The sequence below is a fragment of the Emydura macquarii genome, unplaced genomic scaffold (assembly GCF_026122565.2).
Source record: "Emydura macquarii macquarii isolate MOO-44397 ecotype Brisbane River unplaced genomic scaffold, CSIRO-AGI_Emac_v2 contig_1043, whole genome shotgun sequence".
Classification (NCBI taxonomy): domain Eukaryota; kingdom Metazoa; phylum Chordata; order Testudines; family Chelidae; genus Emydura; species Emydura macquarii.
Window position 1 is genome coordinate 11,113,644 of NW_027131180.1, and position 15,934 is coordinate 11,129,577.

Consider the following 15,934-nt stretch of genomic DNA (forward strand, 5'->3'; position numbering starts at 1 on the left):
AAAGTCACCTGAGGTTCAGGTATGAACATGTCACCTTCCCTGGCTTCACTGTGACATACTGCTGGTTTAACCTAGACAGTTACCATCACAATGAGTCTCTGGCTGGATTCCTTCTGTGCAGCTTTACAAGCAGTGAACTCTAAACTAGAAAAACAAAAAGTACAAACCATACAGCGTAGCTCCTAAGCTTCCTCAGAGCTCCTTCCTCTGGGTTCTGGTCAGCACAACCCCCTTGTCTCTTGCAACCATCTTTTATGGCTGTTTCTCCCAGTGTTTTAACATGGACCACACTTTAATATAAAGATTACTATGTGCACCATCTCCACTCCTATTTGCCATCCCATAACATCTCTGTGGCAAACTGGCTAGCTGGGAATGTAACATAGGAAAGCATTTAATATATGTTTGCTTCTATTCATGCAGTTTAGCAGCTGGAAATAAAGAGGAGCGGGCACCATATGAGGGGCCAGCTTTCCATGGCCCACTGGCACGTGCTTCACACACCACAGTTTGTAACTTCTGTTTTAAAATAATGAGCCCAAACAGGCTCAGGTGTATCAAATTAGCTCCCCGTTCGGAGCTCCACCCTCAGCTACTACTGTACTCTAGATGGGAATTAACCCCTGAAACTACAGGCTTGGCATGGCCTCCTCCTAGGACGCCACTAGAATGGGGTATATTGTGGGGCTTTCGGGGATGCTGAAAGATCAGTCCAGCTGTTACACTCCAATACGCTGTATCCACCAGGGCCTAGCCTGTGCTTTTGTAAACCTTAATAGTATTTCAGAAACATCCTTTCAGCCAGTGATCTGCCTAGGAGTCATTTGCAGAAACGGCTGTAGTTGTGCTGGGAGGAGGTGCAATTGCCTTCCAAGCCAACTACAAGGACAAACAAAACTGACAACGCTGGACTTGCTACTGAGGAGTTGTGAAGCCTCCTAAAGGACAATATGAAGCCAGGGGGGAAGTCGGGCATCAGAGCTTGGCTCTCAAGTACTTTTCTATGATTTACATTAAATATTCCAAGTCTTGCTGTTTTTGACACAAAAAGCTGTGGTCACTGGCAGAAATGATTATGTTTGCCCTGGAACAACTCCACAAACGTTTGCTTTGGAGTGGCTGTCTCTAGGAAAGAGGGGGTCATTCCATCTCTCTTCCAATTCAGTCCCTTGGCATCTCACTGTCTACATGGATGCCAGTCAGTGCAGTTCTGTGATGTGGATGTTTATCCACTGTGACAAACCCCAAGTCTTTTCATTTAAATCACTGAAACAATTGTTCGATGGCAAAGGCTTTTGGCTACTACAATACAACAGCAACCTGGGCCTGAATTGGTGACCTAAGGATCAAGGGCTCTATATCCTGTTTCAAGGTCTCTCAGACATAGTGGGGGCAGGGGAAAAAGAGTTAAAAGATTTGGTTCTATCTTTGTATAAAAAGCATTTTTTCCAGTAGTTAGTATGGTACATCCAGATATGCCTATTTTAAATAAGCCCTTTTTTAAAAAAGACCTTCAGTTGGCATGATCAGCAGAGCTGTGGAACTCATCTTTGAATTGTTCCTTCTTAGATCTTGCCTACACTGAGTATTTGCCCCCATTTCTAGCCATCAGTGGCCAGCTACTGGCCTAGCTGCATTGGTACAAACTGCAAGCCAAAGCTACTTTTTGTACTAGTGGCGTTTACCCCACTTTGAAACAGGGGTAACCTCCACCATTGTCAGTTGTGGCTTTCCTTAACTATACACATTTGTACTGCTGCAGCTGCACCAATGGTTGTTATTGGGGCAAACCTTCAGTGCAGACAAGGCATAACAGTGAGTGCCCATAGCTGGTTTTAAAATGTTGATGTTTGCTAAAACACTTGCAGAGCTAAAAACAGAAATAGGAATGTCACCCAACTTTACTCCCAATAGACTTTGAGTGGCATTTTCAAAGCATGTAAGTTTCACAGGAGCACAATTCTCATTGACTTTCAATACAGCTTCTCTCCATAAGTCACCTACGAGCTCTTTATCCATAAGTCACCATAAGTCACCTACGAGCTCTTTATCTTTTTTTAAATATATTTATATACACACACACACACACACATAAATATATATACACACACACACATATATATAAACACACACACACACCCACACACACACATATATATATATTTCTGCTATGACAACAGTATAGTCAAAGTTTAAGTCAAGGCAATAACACTTCTGCTTTAGTGTAAGACAAGGGAATACGTTCATTCAGTTGTATTTTCTTGGATTTAAATTCAGCAGTAGGAGGCTTTTTTTTTCTGCTGAACTTTGTGAAGTCCTATTGTTGGTTTCTGGAGTGACCATCCTGTGACTGCTACAGGTTTGATCAAAGCAATGCTCCTTGGATGACAGCTACTCATAACTGAAGATGGCAAAGTTATACTGTCTCAGTCTGGTGTGGTCAATCACGCCTTGCACCTATTGCCACTTGTTAGCTGAACCTCCAAAATCATAACTGCAGTTTTGTTATTTGCTTGGCAGGAACACTATGGCTATCTGAATGGGCTCACAATAAGCTGGATTGGTGATGGAAACAATGTCCTGAACTCCATCCTGATGAGTGCTGCTAAATTTGGGATGCATCTGCATGTTGCTACTCCAAAGGTAAGAGAGTCTTGCACTTGGAGGAAGGGAAGTAAAACTTTCTAACGCTCAAGCTCTATTCTCAGACACTTGCACAGGTCCCAGAAGCAGCAAATCTGGCTAGCCTATACACAGGCCACACAAGTGTGACGAGGATCCAACCCCCTTCATTGTGCTGCCACAATGTAGCTCACAGTGAAAACATAATGAATTATTATTTATTTCTAGAGGGGCTAAAGTATGCAAGGCAGTTTCATGTGAAGAAAGAGATAAGCTCCCAACCCCAAGGTGCTTGCAATCTAACAAAGAATACCATTTATGTGCTTTACTACTGAGGCTCAGCACCTTGATTTAAGGAGATCCCAAGGAAGACATAGCACATAGCCTACACCAGGTTTCACAACCCTTTCAAGTTGGCAACCACTTATTCAAAGTAAAAAAACCAAACCACCTTATATCTACCATAGAAGTGTATCAATGAGAACAAAGCTAAGCCAATATAATTTATTTGTGTGTTCTGAAAGGTTGACAGAGACTACTCACCTTGAAGGGTAAGGATGTATAGGAGTGGAGGAATGAGATTTTCTTTGCTTTAGATTATAATAAAGTTTTCCGCATCTCATGATGCCCCTGATTTCCTTTCTGATTCATCAGTTCAGAAACACTGGTTTAGGCACAGCAGACTGAGAGAAAGTGGGTGTCAACTTGGAACATAAATCTCCTTGTCTTTGCTCTTTGGCATCCTATTTGCCTTAATCTCAATGTATATGCATGTTTTGTTTGGTAGACCTTTTTATATATAAATAATTTAAAGGTAACATGATTTATTGGGGCATGGAACACCTTCTTCATGAGGCCTGGCCTGACATGAGTAACTTTCACATGGAGGGAGGCCTCATTTCTTGGAGGATAGCATTAGGGAGGTAAACAGATCAGTAGGCTGAAAACAGAACGTTTGTGCTAAATGAGATAAGTAAATACATCAGTAGGCTAAAAAGATGGAATGTCTGAGCCATCTGAGATAAGAAGGAGAACATCCAGGGAACCATTTATTCCAAAAAAGACTAACCATGGACAAGATAAGTTAGGAATGTAGAGAGAAGGTAAGGAGTAGGTTAAGAATGGACAATGCATGGACTGAGCATGCTGCACAGGGACTGGTTCCTGCAAAGTAACCAAGCCAGTCCCAAAACATGTAATGCAGTGTATAGCGAATGCAATGTAATATGTAAATATATATAAAGGAAGAGGCTTGCTGGGTAACTCTGCATTTGAGTATGATCAACTTAGCTTAGCATTGCTGTCTGCCAAATAAAGATACCTGACTGATGAAGTCTGGAGTCGAACAGAGTTCTTGGGAAGCCAAGTGGAAAGAGGTCTTGAAGGGAATCCCAACACACCTTTCCCTGATTTTTTTCCAAAATTAAATTTCAGTAAAATCAATGCAGTTTTGCAAAGCATTTTGATTTCGACAGAACATCATTCTCCCATGGGAAAATGGTTCCATCAAAGTTTTTCCGACCAGCTCAAAAAAATGATGCTAGTATGCATTGTAATGCTATCATCTTTTTCACAGGGCTTTGAACCAGACCCCAACATAGTTAAAGTAGCCGAAGAGTACTCCAAAGAGGTATGAGCCTGATGTGTTAAATAATGGTTTACTTTATGTTTTTAATGAAGCTGTCTCACCTCCCTTGCCTTACTTACATTAGTACAGCACCAAATTGTTTTTCACGACCGACCCCTTGGAAGCTGCAAGTGGAGCCAACGTCTTAGTTACGGACACATGGATAAGCATGGGACAAGAAGAAGAGAAGACAAAGCGACTGAAGGCTTTCCAAGGTTATCAGATCACCATGCAGGTAAAGGTCAAGTGTTTCCAGCTCTCATGAATTTTTTGCGCATGATGGGATTTCAGAGGGTTTTGGAGTTCATCTCGTGAGGATGTGAGAAGCTCCTGCCCCCTTCTGAAGTTCAGCCCTGCTGGAAGTTGGCTGAGTCTCTCCCCTTCATTTGCTGTTTTCTCAGGGAAGGAAAGAGGAGAGCAAAGACACCCAAGCAGCTCAGGGATCTGCTCCCTTCTCCCCCCATGAGAAACACAGACAGGACTGTGCCTCTACTCTTTTCTTCCCCTGCAGTACCTGGTCTGGGAAGGGGGAGGGGGGAGAAGAGTCCCTGTAGCTGCTCCCTCCATCCTGGTATGGGAAGAGGGGACTTTGATACAGCCCCCCACCCTGCAGGTCTGGGAGAGAGGGGTGAAGAACCCCAGGAGGAGCAGAGGTGAGGGTGGGGGAAGCTAGACTGAGGCTGGAGGCTGACTGGGTGGCAGGACTAAACTGAGAGTGTGGGCTGGCTGGGGATAGAACTGACGGTGGAAGGGGACAGGATTAATAGCTGGGCAGGGGGTGAGCAGATGTGGGGTGAGAGTTCCTTCAGGAGAAGCCAAAATCACCTTACCCCATACATTTGAGAGAGTGAGCAACACTAGTTGCCACACATGCACACAGTGGGGATGGGCAGGGGGAGTTCAAAAATCAAAAGACAGACCAAAAAACTCACAATATAACCTTTTTTTAAAAAAAATCATGGGTTTTTTTGGAGTGGCGGAGGAGGTGTCTGACTCATGATTTTTGATCTCTTAAGGTTGGCAGTACTGAGTTTATTTGTTCTGGTCCCCTTTTGTAGATTCCATTTTTAAAGATCCACACCGTCGAAGCATTCATTTTATAGTTCTTATGAGAAAGGGTCATGAGGATTAGTGTATATCTGTAAATGGGCAAAGCTTTAAAACCCATTTAGCTGAAATATTTACCAGAGCAACAACTATTAGAGAAAATGGAAAAGAATAAAATATGAACTATTGGAATATAAATGACGACATTTTAGTCTCTGTTAGAATCAGTGATTTAACTGACTATATTTTAGCTCTAGTTCCCCAGAATGCTAGTGTCAGACATGGCTTAACTTGTTTAAAATGCTGTAATCCTTTTTTCATCTATTAGATCGATGCATTACGAGTTACTGATGTTAAAAGAACTGACCAGGGCCTTTTCGGCATGTCTTAATATGCAGTTATTGCCATTATCCATTTATTCTGCTGACATATGGCGTTACTATCGAGAGTGTACTTATTGATCGACCAGCTGGTTAACCACAATTCGTAGTCTTCTTTCAAAGACAAAAGTCTAGTGGTCAAATACCCATTGACTTGAATGGGTCCAGGATTTCACCCTGGATTCTTATTTTATTCACACTGGTGTAAATCTGGACTAACTCTGCTGAAGTCAGTGGAATTACTCTGGGTTCACACAAGGTGTTAATAAGATCAGACTCTGACCGAAACATTATCATTTTTCTCACTAGTTAAAGAGATTGCTAATGTACCATCACATTTCTCACCTTTTTCATGCTTTTTTATCTTTAGACTGGAAAAGCTGCAGCTTCTGACTGGACCTTTTTACACTGTTTACCAAGAAAGCCACAAGAAGTTGATGATGAAGTATTTTATTCTCCACGATCACTGGTTTTCCAGGAAGCTGAAAACAGAAAATGGACAATTATGGTATGAAAAGCAAATAAAAACAGTTAGGGGTTAGGAGGTACTTGGCTGTTGTTCTACCCTTCAGTCCAGATTCAGATTTAGCATGACTCCTCAGTAGAACATGGGACTTAATACAAATGTTTCAAAATCCCACCCTGATATGTCACAGTTTTAAGTGCATCAGATTTATTTGGAAGAGACAATGTGAACTATTTTGGCTGCAAATCTTTCCTGTTTTTACCTTAATCTACTCTTGCTTAACCCAGGTTGTTTTAATCAAGTGAGGTCTATTCTTTTCACTTCAATTTATTATATGGAAGTCACTGGAGTTACACTAGCAATTAGCTTGAGCCTGGTCTACACTGAAAACTTGAGTAACTCCCATCGACTTCTCTGCTTCTCTTCTGCGTGCCGTCTTCACTGCACTGCGCCGACGGGAACCGCGTTCCAGTCGATACAGCGCTACGCCACTTGAGAAGGTGGTCTTAATACGTCGATTTCTGGATCGACTGAGCGGGTCTTTACTGACCACTCAGTCGATCCAGAGAAGTCAGTCTGACGGCGGCGAATTTGCCGCCCTCAGTGAAGACATAGCCTTAGATTGACACACCGTTGACACTCAGCTGTGAAAAATCCACACCTTTGAGTGCTGCAGTTACGCTGACCTAAACTCCCAGTGGAGATGCTGGTAGCATCTCCCATCTCTCTAGGAGGTGTCGTTACTATAGCAATGGAAGAACCCTTATGTTGCTGTACTGTGTGTCTGCACTATAAGGTTGCGGCACCATCTCTGTGCTGCTATAATCTCAATAGTGTTGACAACCTTTTAGCACCACCTCTTTAAAACCCTCCAAATATCAATCCCTAGAATGCTGCTATAAAGGCTACAGTTTTAAAAAGATTTATAGCAGATGGCATCAGAGATCCTATAATCCTTTCTCAGGCAGAGCTGCCATGGAAGTTAGTGAGGAGTTTGTTTGAAGAAGGATTGCAATATGAAGTCTTAGAAGTAAAAGTATGTGCTCTCTAATTACATATTGTGTTATGGCCCTAAGTATACCATGTGAGCTACAAGAATACATTCAGCATTACACACAAATTGTAACTCCACTCTCAGTATTCCTACCGCTGTCATATTTTTCATGACTTTTCATTGTAGGTTTTAGAACAGTTGTGCTGACAAAGGTAGTGAAACCTCTATGTCCCATAGGTGAGAAAACAGAAATGGAGTCACCAGTACTCTCAGAGGAACTTGCATTTGTTCCAGTCAGATATTGCTGTAAAACAGTGGCTGTGTAAACCAGCATAATACCTGGACAGAAAGATGTAAATATAAGACTTGTGTATACAAACTTATAGATAAAAGAAAATCCTATTAGATACATTCTTACTTCTCTCTGACTGCCACTTTCCAATGCTTTCATTCTACAATGAAAGATATAGCAAAGGATTGTCAGAAAGTATGAAGCTTAGAAAGAAGGATGCTTGACACACACTACATCTCAGCTAGGGTATGTACAGAGGAAACCTATCAAATACAAACAGGACACACCAATTTTAGACTGTTTAATGTTTCACCATTGGAAATTCTAGACAATAAATTTGAGCATGCAGTTTCTGCTGGGAAAAATCATTTTCAGCACAAAGCCACCTTGGAACTCAAAAATATTTTTTTCCTGTTTATTTTCTTTGCAGTGTCTGTTTCCAATATGATTGGGGGTTTTTTTCTCTCCCCTTCTAGGCTGTCATGGTTTCCCTGCTGACAGATTACTCACCGCAGCTGCAAAAACCTACATTTTGATACTTGGGTTCCTGCCAAGAGAAAATATTCCTCAACAGCAGAATATTCTGGTTCGCAAATATATAGCTGACTTTCATACAGGTTCAGAGCAATGAATGATTCCTTAATAAAACTGTATAGGTTAGCTCAGCTGAACTGTGTAATATTGCTTTGCACTCATGAAAACCTTGGGGACGATGTGAGTTAAACAGTGCGGCATTGCAACAGCAATGCTTTTTTCTGGATGCTTTAAGTACCATAGCTTTTGTATTGATTCATGTCTCAAAAGTTTTCCAAAGCTGTAGTTTAACAAATGGATCCAGCAGTATCATAGGCAGTGCTTTACATATGTTGTGGTAGAACTAGTGTTGTAAACCTCCAGTTCTATTGTATAACAACTGAAGAGCTGGACCTTTTTATGGGCTCACAGCTGAGCAGAACTTATAGTATTAGTGCCAATGAAAACCCGGATTCAGTTTTCTTCAATGCAAAGCTATTTATTTGAAAGAGTCACAGACAGGCAGCAAAAAGGCTATTATACAATGCCTCTTCTTAATAAGCTTCAATCCCCCGAGCATAAACCCTCAGTCACTATGTTGGGCCCACACAGTATCCTGATTGGCAAACAAAACAGGTAAAGATACCAATTCTATATGGAGGCTGTTCTTCTTCTTGAGCCCTTGGTCTGTTTAATGTTCCCTAATGGTAGGGTGTTGGCTACCCTGAGACTCTCTGACCCCGAAGTCCTTTGTAGTAGGTGTTGGCTACCCCAGGACCCTCTTCTGCCAGTATTACTAGTTTCTTCAGATATGTGTGTTTGTGTGACATGTGATATTCCCAGTACTTATACTCTTTACAAAGGAGTTACATGTCCCCAAAATATGCCTGTTAGCATTCTACCTAACATTATACTGATTAATTAATGGGCCACATGTCTTCTTTTTATTTATTCTGTTGTCTTTAATTGTATAAAATGAATTTTAAAGGCTCCTTGTAAGACCTGTCTTTTCTTATCCTGGTTATATATCTGGCACATAATACAGAGGCAAAGGAGAAACAACAGTGATAATGTTCCAAGGGTCCAAAATAACATGACCCAATCGGTCCTATCCCACTTTGTTACATGACACACAATATCATAATCAAGCACACATTTCAGATTCTAAGTCTTACAGTCTTTTCAATAATCTTATATTTTTGAGCAAGTGCATCTTTTATAGGTATTACAAGACCTGTTGTTTTTTCTATTTGGTCTAAGTTTCCCTGATATGTTTGTATTTCTATGTACCAATCCATATCATTCCATCTTATTTCTTCCAAATTTGGTGAATTTAGTCTGGGGTGAGATATGTATGTTTTAACTACCTGGGGGTGCCACTGGTATTGCTTATATTGGAAGTTAATTATATCTCCACATGTACACCACATTCCCTGTTCCATAAACCAGGTTTGGTTATCTATTGTTACATTGCTTTCTTTTTCCTGGTGTCAACATATATTTTGATTAATTTCATATAATCCTCACCAACCTTTTTTCCGTTGCAAATTCTTAGTAAGGTTATTTCCTGTCCATTCTATATTCCAATTTCCCCTTTCAATTAATGTTTCCCATTCCCATTGGGTTCCTAGTATTTTTTTTCCATCCTTCCCTGGAATCCAGCATATTCCATTCCCTTCTGGCACTATCTCATAATATCCTGTCTCATTACCCCAAGCACTGACATATATAACTGGATATACCTTCTGTAGTTTTCCATTAGCTATTCCTAACAAGAACTAGACAAGGACAAGAACAAGAACACATTGGTGTATTGTACAGTTTTGTATTTGTACTCTCCAGGTATCTTGGAAAGTATTGTTAATGTAAGAATAATATTGTAATGCCCAGTTTAATGTCTTTGGTCAACTACCTTTATTATTTGTTCCAGGATATCTCTCCATTGTTCTCCTAATATTCCTGATGCTTCCATACAAACTTCTCCCAAGGATAAACCAGCACAAAAGTTTTTTACTTGTTTAACAATTTCCCAATGGCCTTTCCCAATAATTTGTTCATTTCCATTACTGCTTGGCCTAATTTTTGATCTGTTGCCTCCTCTTATACCTCTGCGTTTGCCGCCTCAGACAATTGTTCCAGAGTTTCTCTCACTCTTTTCCTTAAGGTTGAGAGACTCTAGGGATTTCCTAATCCCAAACCAGTATTAAATATCTCCCATGTAGCATCTCTTTTAACCATCCCCCTTTGTTTTAGATCCCAAGACCAATATGTTTTATACTCAGCAAGCCATTTGGAACAGTTTGGATAGTGACTGTCTATAACCCAATCCTCAGGAGATAAAATGAAAGTAATTTTGAATCTGGATCCATTTTGTATATATTTGCAACCATAATCATGATCTGGGATCAGCCATTCCATTCGTGTAGGAGCTAATGTGGTAATATTCCAGCATTCTTTTATTTGCTGAGTTATATTAATCTAAATTTGACCCATTCCATGTAGACGACTTCTAATATAAGCAAGAAATTTCAAAGCATATATACGTCCTTGGGGCCACCTTTGTCTAGATACCTCCCATCCTTTAAACTGAGTCCTGTTACAGTATCCCTTCATCATAGCCCATTCATTTACAAACTCCCATTCACATTTGTGTTTGTCACCGTATCCCAATGAACAATTTTTCTGAGAGCACTAATCACATCCCAAGTGACATAGATCAATATTTTCTGTAACATTATACAGTTTTACAAAAACTCCTATAGATATCTCTGTCATTTCTGTCCCATTTTCAAACCAGGCCCCTTGGGTGCCTCTCGAGGATTATGTTGGTATGTTTGGGGGAGGAGGATAGTCCATGCAAAACATTTGGTGTCCATTTACATTGCCACATTTGGTCTGCATTTGCACACTGCCAGACTTTTTCATATCCTGGTTCCTCAATATCATCATAGTTCTCATAGTCTTCACTATCCTCCACTATATGAAGCTTTTTGTGGAATTGCAGAGACCCTTGTAATGCTTGAGGATGTATTAATAATAGACTGTCTCTTTGGGTGAGGTTTTCCTCTCTCTCTCCTGTTTTAAACAGCACTAAGGTGATTACCTGAGAGATATTGGCCACTAGAGAGCCAGACAAAGTATCACCAGTCAGTTGTGATCGTTTCATTTCCCTCCTTAAGGTCTATTCCTACAGGGGCTATACTTAAAGGAGAGTTTTCTGTACCTTTTGTGTTATTGATAGCCATTGTCTTTTCCTCCTCACCAACCATGGGGGTTTCTCTTACGTTTCTTAGTCTTACACTATCTTTCAATACTTTAAATTGCTATTTTAAGAGTGGACCTTTAGTGTAAACGTAAGTTCCATAAATTACATCTATCCCTCCCAATTTTTCAGTCCAGCGCCACTTTAATTAAATCATTGGACACTGTGCCCTTTGTGACCACACAAAGACCCATTGTGGAGATCCTTTCTCAGTTGGATCTTGAGACATGCCAATTTTTTATTTTGCACCTCCATTGTGCTTGTGTACTTTGACAGGCAGGAGTAATTATTGTTTCCTTTAACTCCTGCCACTCAAGCATCCTCACAGGATGAGTAAAATAATCAATCTGTCCCCTGGTTGAAAAGCTATAGTTACAATTTGAGTAACTTCATATAGTATCTGATCTTCAATCTGTTTCATCCTAGATGATTCTAGGGGTCCAATGAAAATAAGCTGTCAACTCCACTGATGATTTAAATCTTGCCGATTATACTGACATGTTCCAAATTCTACATTTACCTTTTCACATTTTTCTATACATTTCCAACCAAACCAGGTCCCTTCAATACATTGATCTCTTTCTGACCATAAGAGAGACCATTTAAGAGGTCCATGTTCCTTCAGTTCTATAAGTGGCCAATATTGCCATTTTCTACACCTTTGAATTTTTGCTTTTATTACCTTTCCCCTTGGGGTAGTTAGAGTACCCACTTCCTCTTGTCAAGGCCTCATCCAATTTGAATCAGTGCCTCCAGTACATGCTGAGATAATGATCTGTTCCCTTAACAAGAGTTTCTGTCATACTACAAACTGAGTAGCTTCACAATTAGCTGGCTTATCCTCTGGTTGCAATTCTCTGGCAAGTACAGATTTTACAACTAGTGATCCAGTAACCACATAAAAAGCAAACCAACTAGCACCAAAAAGGAGCAGATTCCCCAGCATATTTTTTCTGACATCCATGGATTCATTAATCTGAAAAACATAAGCAAAGCACGAGGCCTCTAACCTGGCCTTATAGGTAAAGTTAAAAGCATTTTAGTTCATACATAGAATATTTACATTAGGAGGATGAATTTCCTCTTGACTCTGGGGTTGCCAGGCACACCACCTCATTTCCAGCTGATTGTGTGCCCAAACAATGTCAGGAGACAGTTTACGAATTTCCATTGAGCAATGTTCAAATTTCACAGAAGTTTGTGACAACTGTAGACTGCTTGTGATTTTTTGAAATTTGAATGAAAACGTTACGTAAAATGTTTTAAATCTTTTCCCAATTTTTTCTTTTTTAAAAAAGAACCAGCTGCTAGAGATGTTAAAATTTTTCAAAAATTTGAAATTCCAGCAAAAATGTTGATAAAAAATGTCAAAACATTCTAATGAACGTTTTTCTGCAGTTTTTGACCAGCTCTAAACACTATATGATCCTCTTCACAACTGAAGTTCACTGCTGAGCCACACATTGAAACAGCATTTCATGGGGAGATAAACAATTCTTTTAAAGCCCATTTGACTACACGGTGTGTGACTGATTCAGTTTTTCAAGTACTTGTGTATCTCTTGTTAAAATTAACCCTGGGCATTACAAAACTGAAGGAGTTTCAATAATCACATGATTATTTATATCTCAAAGAAGATAACCAAAGCAGTAATGATAGATTAATAGGGCATTTATTTTGAATTAATGTCCAGCCCTGAAGAATGAATGTATTATTTCCCCATTTTGTGTATGTGTGTGGTAATAGCACAGATGTGTGCACTATATGGCACATATTTGTTTGCACTAGGTACTGCTTAGAGAATTTGAATTTAGTGCAACAAGGTACTTCAATATGTGTTTAGTCCCAATGAAGTTAAGGGGATTAGTCACATTTTTAAAATTACCCAGCTGCTTATGTACCTTGATGAATCAAAGTCTTAATGCTTGTTGAGAGTTAGCCAATTAGTTTTTGCCAGTCCTTTCCCAAAATTTTATTTAGGATGAAACTAATTTTATTATAGTCTGGATTAATATACTGTAATCAAAGACAGATGGCTTTTTAATCAAACAATTTTATTGTTGATATTTTCCTGGATGAATATTTTACAATAAACTCATTTTAAAAATCCACCTTTTGTCCTACCTACCTCTCTGTGCTTTGGTTTCCTGATCTGTAAAATGGGCCTAATAATATTTCTCTCCCTCACAGGGGTATTGAGAGATTTAATTCATTAATGTTTGTAAAGCACTCAGAAATCTTTGGATGCAAGTTGCTATATATGTGCAAGGTACTCTTATGCCTTCCAAACGTGTCTTGAATTCATTACACTGATAAGCAAGAGATGAATGCAAATGAGGTGAGCGATGCAGAAACAAAAATTGGAAAGGTTTTATGGAAAAAATATTTCCAGTTATTAGCAACCAAGGAACCTAAAACAAATGTATATTAGATGGCAGCATGTAATGGCTTATGGTGTCCTTCATTATGTCCTTTCATTAATCAGTAGAAGTGTTATTTTTACTGGTGAGTGCATTTTAACTATAGATCCTTTTATTATTATTTTTTAACCTGGTTACTTGGAATGTCATGATTTCTGCAGGGGTAGAACCCAGCTCCTCTTTCTCCAGAACAAACTGCACCTTTCTTACTTCAGCTAAAGAAGAATCTGTTTTAGTAGTATAGGGCCTATGCTACATAGCTGAATGATTCTGATTCCATTAGAGATCAAGGAGGCAAATACAAACTAGCCAGTTCATTATAATATACTGTAGGGATCAGTTCAGCAGAGGGTGCAGTTGCACTGTGGGCACACACACAACTCAATTGCTGTCTGCACTGTCCGGGGTTCTCTGTTGGATGTCTTGCTTTTGGCCCTGTGACGCTTACTCACGTTCCTGTTTTTTTCATTAGTTGTCCCACAAATTCAGTTGAGCCCTAGACTCATTAGCTCCTCCCCTTAGGCTGGGGGAGGAGCCTTCAGATCTGGGCGGGCAGTTCCCAGGATCTCAAAAGGTGCTATCTGCAATGGTTCTCCGCCAGGGGTCTGGAGCCCCATGGGGGTCACAACCAGGTTTCAGAGGGTCTGCCAAAATAGACCAGAGAGCAGGGCCAGCGTTAAACTCGGTGGGGCTCAGGGTAGAAAGCCAAAGCCTGAGCCCCGCCTCCCGCAGATGAAGACAAAGCCTAAGCAACTTAGCTTTGCGGGGCTTCCTGTGGCATGGGGCCCTGGGCAATTGCCCCACTTGCTACCTCCTAATGCTGGCCCTGGCTTGTAATCTACTGGATATGCAGAAAAACAGTTGTTAGGGCATAGATGGGCCATGGAATTTTTATAACATTGTAGGGCAGCTTCAGAAAGGAAAAGGTTGAGAACCTCTGATTTAGAAGGTGATACCTGGTCTACACTCACAGGTGTAAATTATATAGTCAATTAGCAGGGTTGCAGAAGTTTGTGCACTCTGCAAGCTCTTGCTCTTAACTCCACTGCCAGCAGTGCTGGAATTCTTTAGTTACAATAATGTGGTGGCCTGAAAGGAACACAACACTACACTGTAGGGGATGCAGGAATGAGTGAGAATCTAAATGCTCCTATACAATTTTCCCACTGAGCAAGGACTAGAGAGTTGGACAACACCCTTGGGTTAGTCCGTTTCTCCCATGACCAAATACAGAAATGGAACCATATGGGAGCCAAAGAAAGTGCATAAAACTATGGTAGGCCCTGATGGAAATTGAGAACCTCAGAAGAAATGTAAGAGCAAATATCCAATACATAAAAACAAATAAAGTCTCTAAGCATGTCAGAAGCAGGAAATCTGCAAGAGAATCAGTGGGGACCATTGCACTATTAGGGCACAAAGGAAGCAATTAAGGATTAAGCAATTAGGGATGTTGTGGAGGAGATAAATGTTTTCTTTGTACCAGTTTGCATCATAGAGGATTCTGAGGAGATTCTTATTCCAGATCTATTCTTTTTCAGGTAATAAAGACAGAGAGAATTGTTCAGAGCAAATGCTGGAACAACTGGGTATATTAAATAGGAATAAGTCACCCAAATTGGGTGACATAAAACCCAGAGTTCTGGAAGAACTTAAGTTCCCCTCTATCATCAGACAGACTGATGCTCCAATCCAATCCTGCAGCCAGTTGGCTGACTGTGTGGGTGCAGCAATCCACTTGCATGCTGCAAATTGCAGGATCAGGTCCTAACTATTTCTTCAAAGCCTCATAGTATCTGATCATTAGTGTGCTATTGTCCTGTCAGTGTCTGAGTTGAGGTACTGAAGTAACAAGATGTCTATTATATAACGACAATGTTTTTAGCTGCTGTTGCAACTCATGACTGTCACAGGCCGGCTGGCCCCTGTGAATGAAGCAGTCCCAGTGCCAATGTGCCAGAGCAGGTGCTCCCATCTGGCCAATTAAGAAGGTCAGACAGCAGCTGGGGGCTATAAAGAATCAGGGAAGAACACATTGAGGGAGAAATCCTAGTGCATTAGTTCTCAAACGGGAGGGGGTTATCATGAGCTGTGTGCCCTGACTCTAGCCAGGCACAACAGTGTGAGCCTCCCTGATCCAGGCCCTGCGGCTGTTTGGAGCAACTGCCCCACTGACCAGAGCCTCCAAAGCCTGTACCGATCGCTAGGCCCGAGTGACTGAGAGCAGCTACCCGAAACTGCTGGGTGGAAGAAACCCTCTGAGGCCAGCCCTGACCTGGAGGAGCTGCCTGATGTCAGGGACCCACAGGAG

At 40.7% G+C, this 15,934-nt stretch overlaps 1 protein-coding gene across 1 annotated transcript in view; it reads left to right on the top strand.

Moving 5' to 3' along the window:
• OTC (ornithine transcarbamylase) overlaps positions 1–13,326 on the top strand; it is a 38,266-nt gene extending 24,940 nt beyond the window's left edge. Inside the window, exons 6-10 of the mRNA XM_067545117.1 lie at positions 2,521–2,643; positions 4,199–4,252; positions 4,335–4,484; positions 6,047–6,184; positions 7,905–13,326. Of these exons, the coding sequence (XP_067401218.1) occupies positions 2,521–2,643; positions 4,199–4,252; positions 4,335–4,484; positions 6,047–6,184; positions 7,905–7,964 (525 nt within the window). The 3' untranslated portion in view covers positions 7,965–13,326. The remainder of the gene's footprint in view (positions 1–2,520; positions 2,644–4,198; positions 4,253–4,334; positions 4,485–6,046; positions 6,185–7,904) is intronic.
• Positions 13,327–15,934: the final 2,608 nt, after the last annotated feature.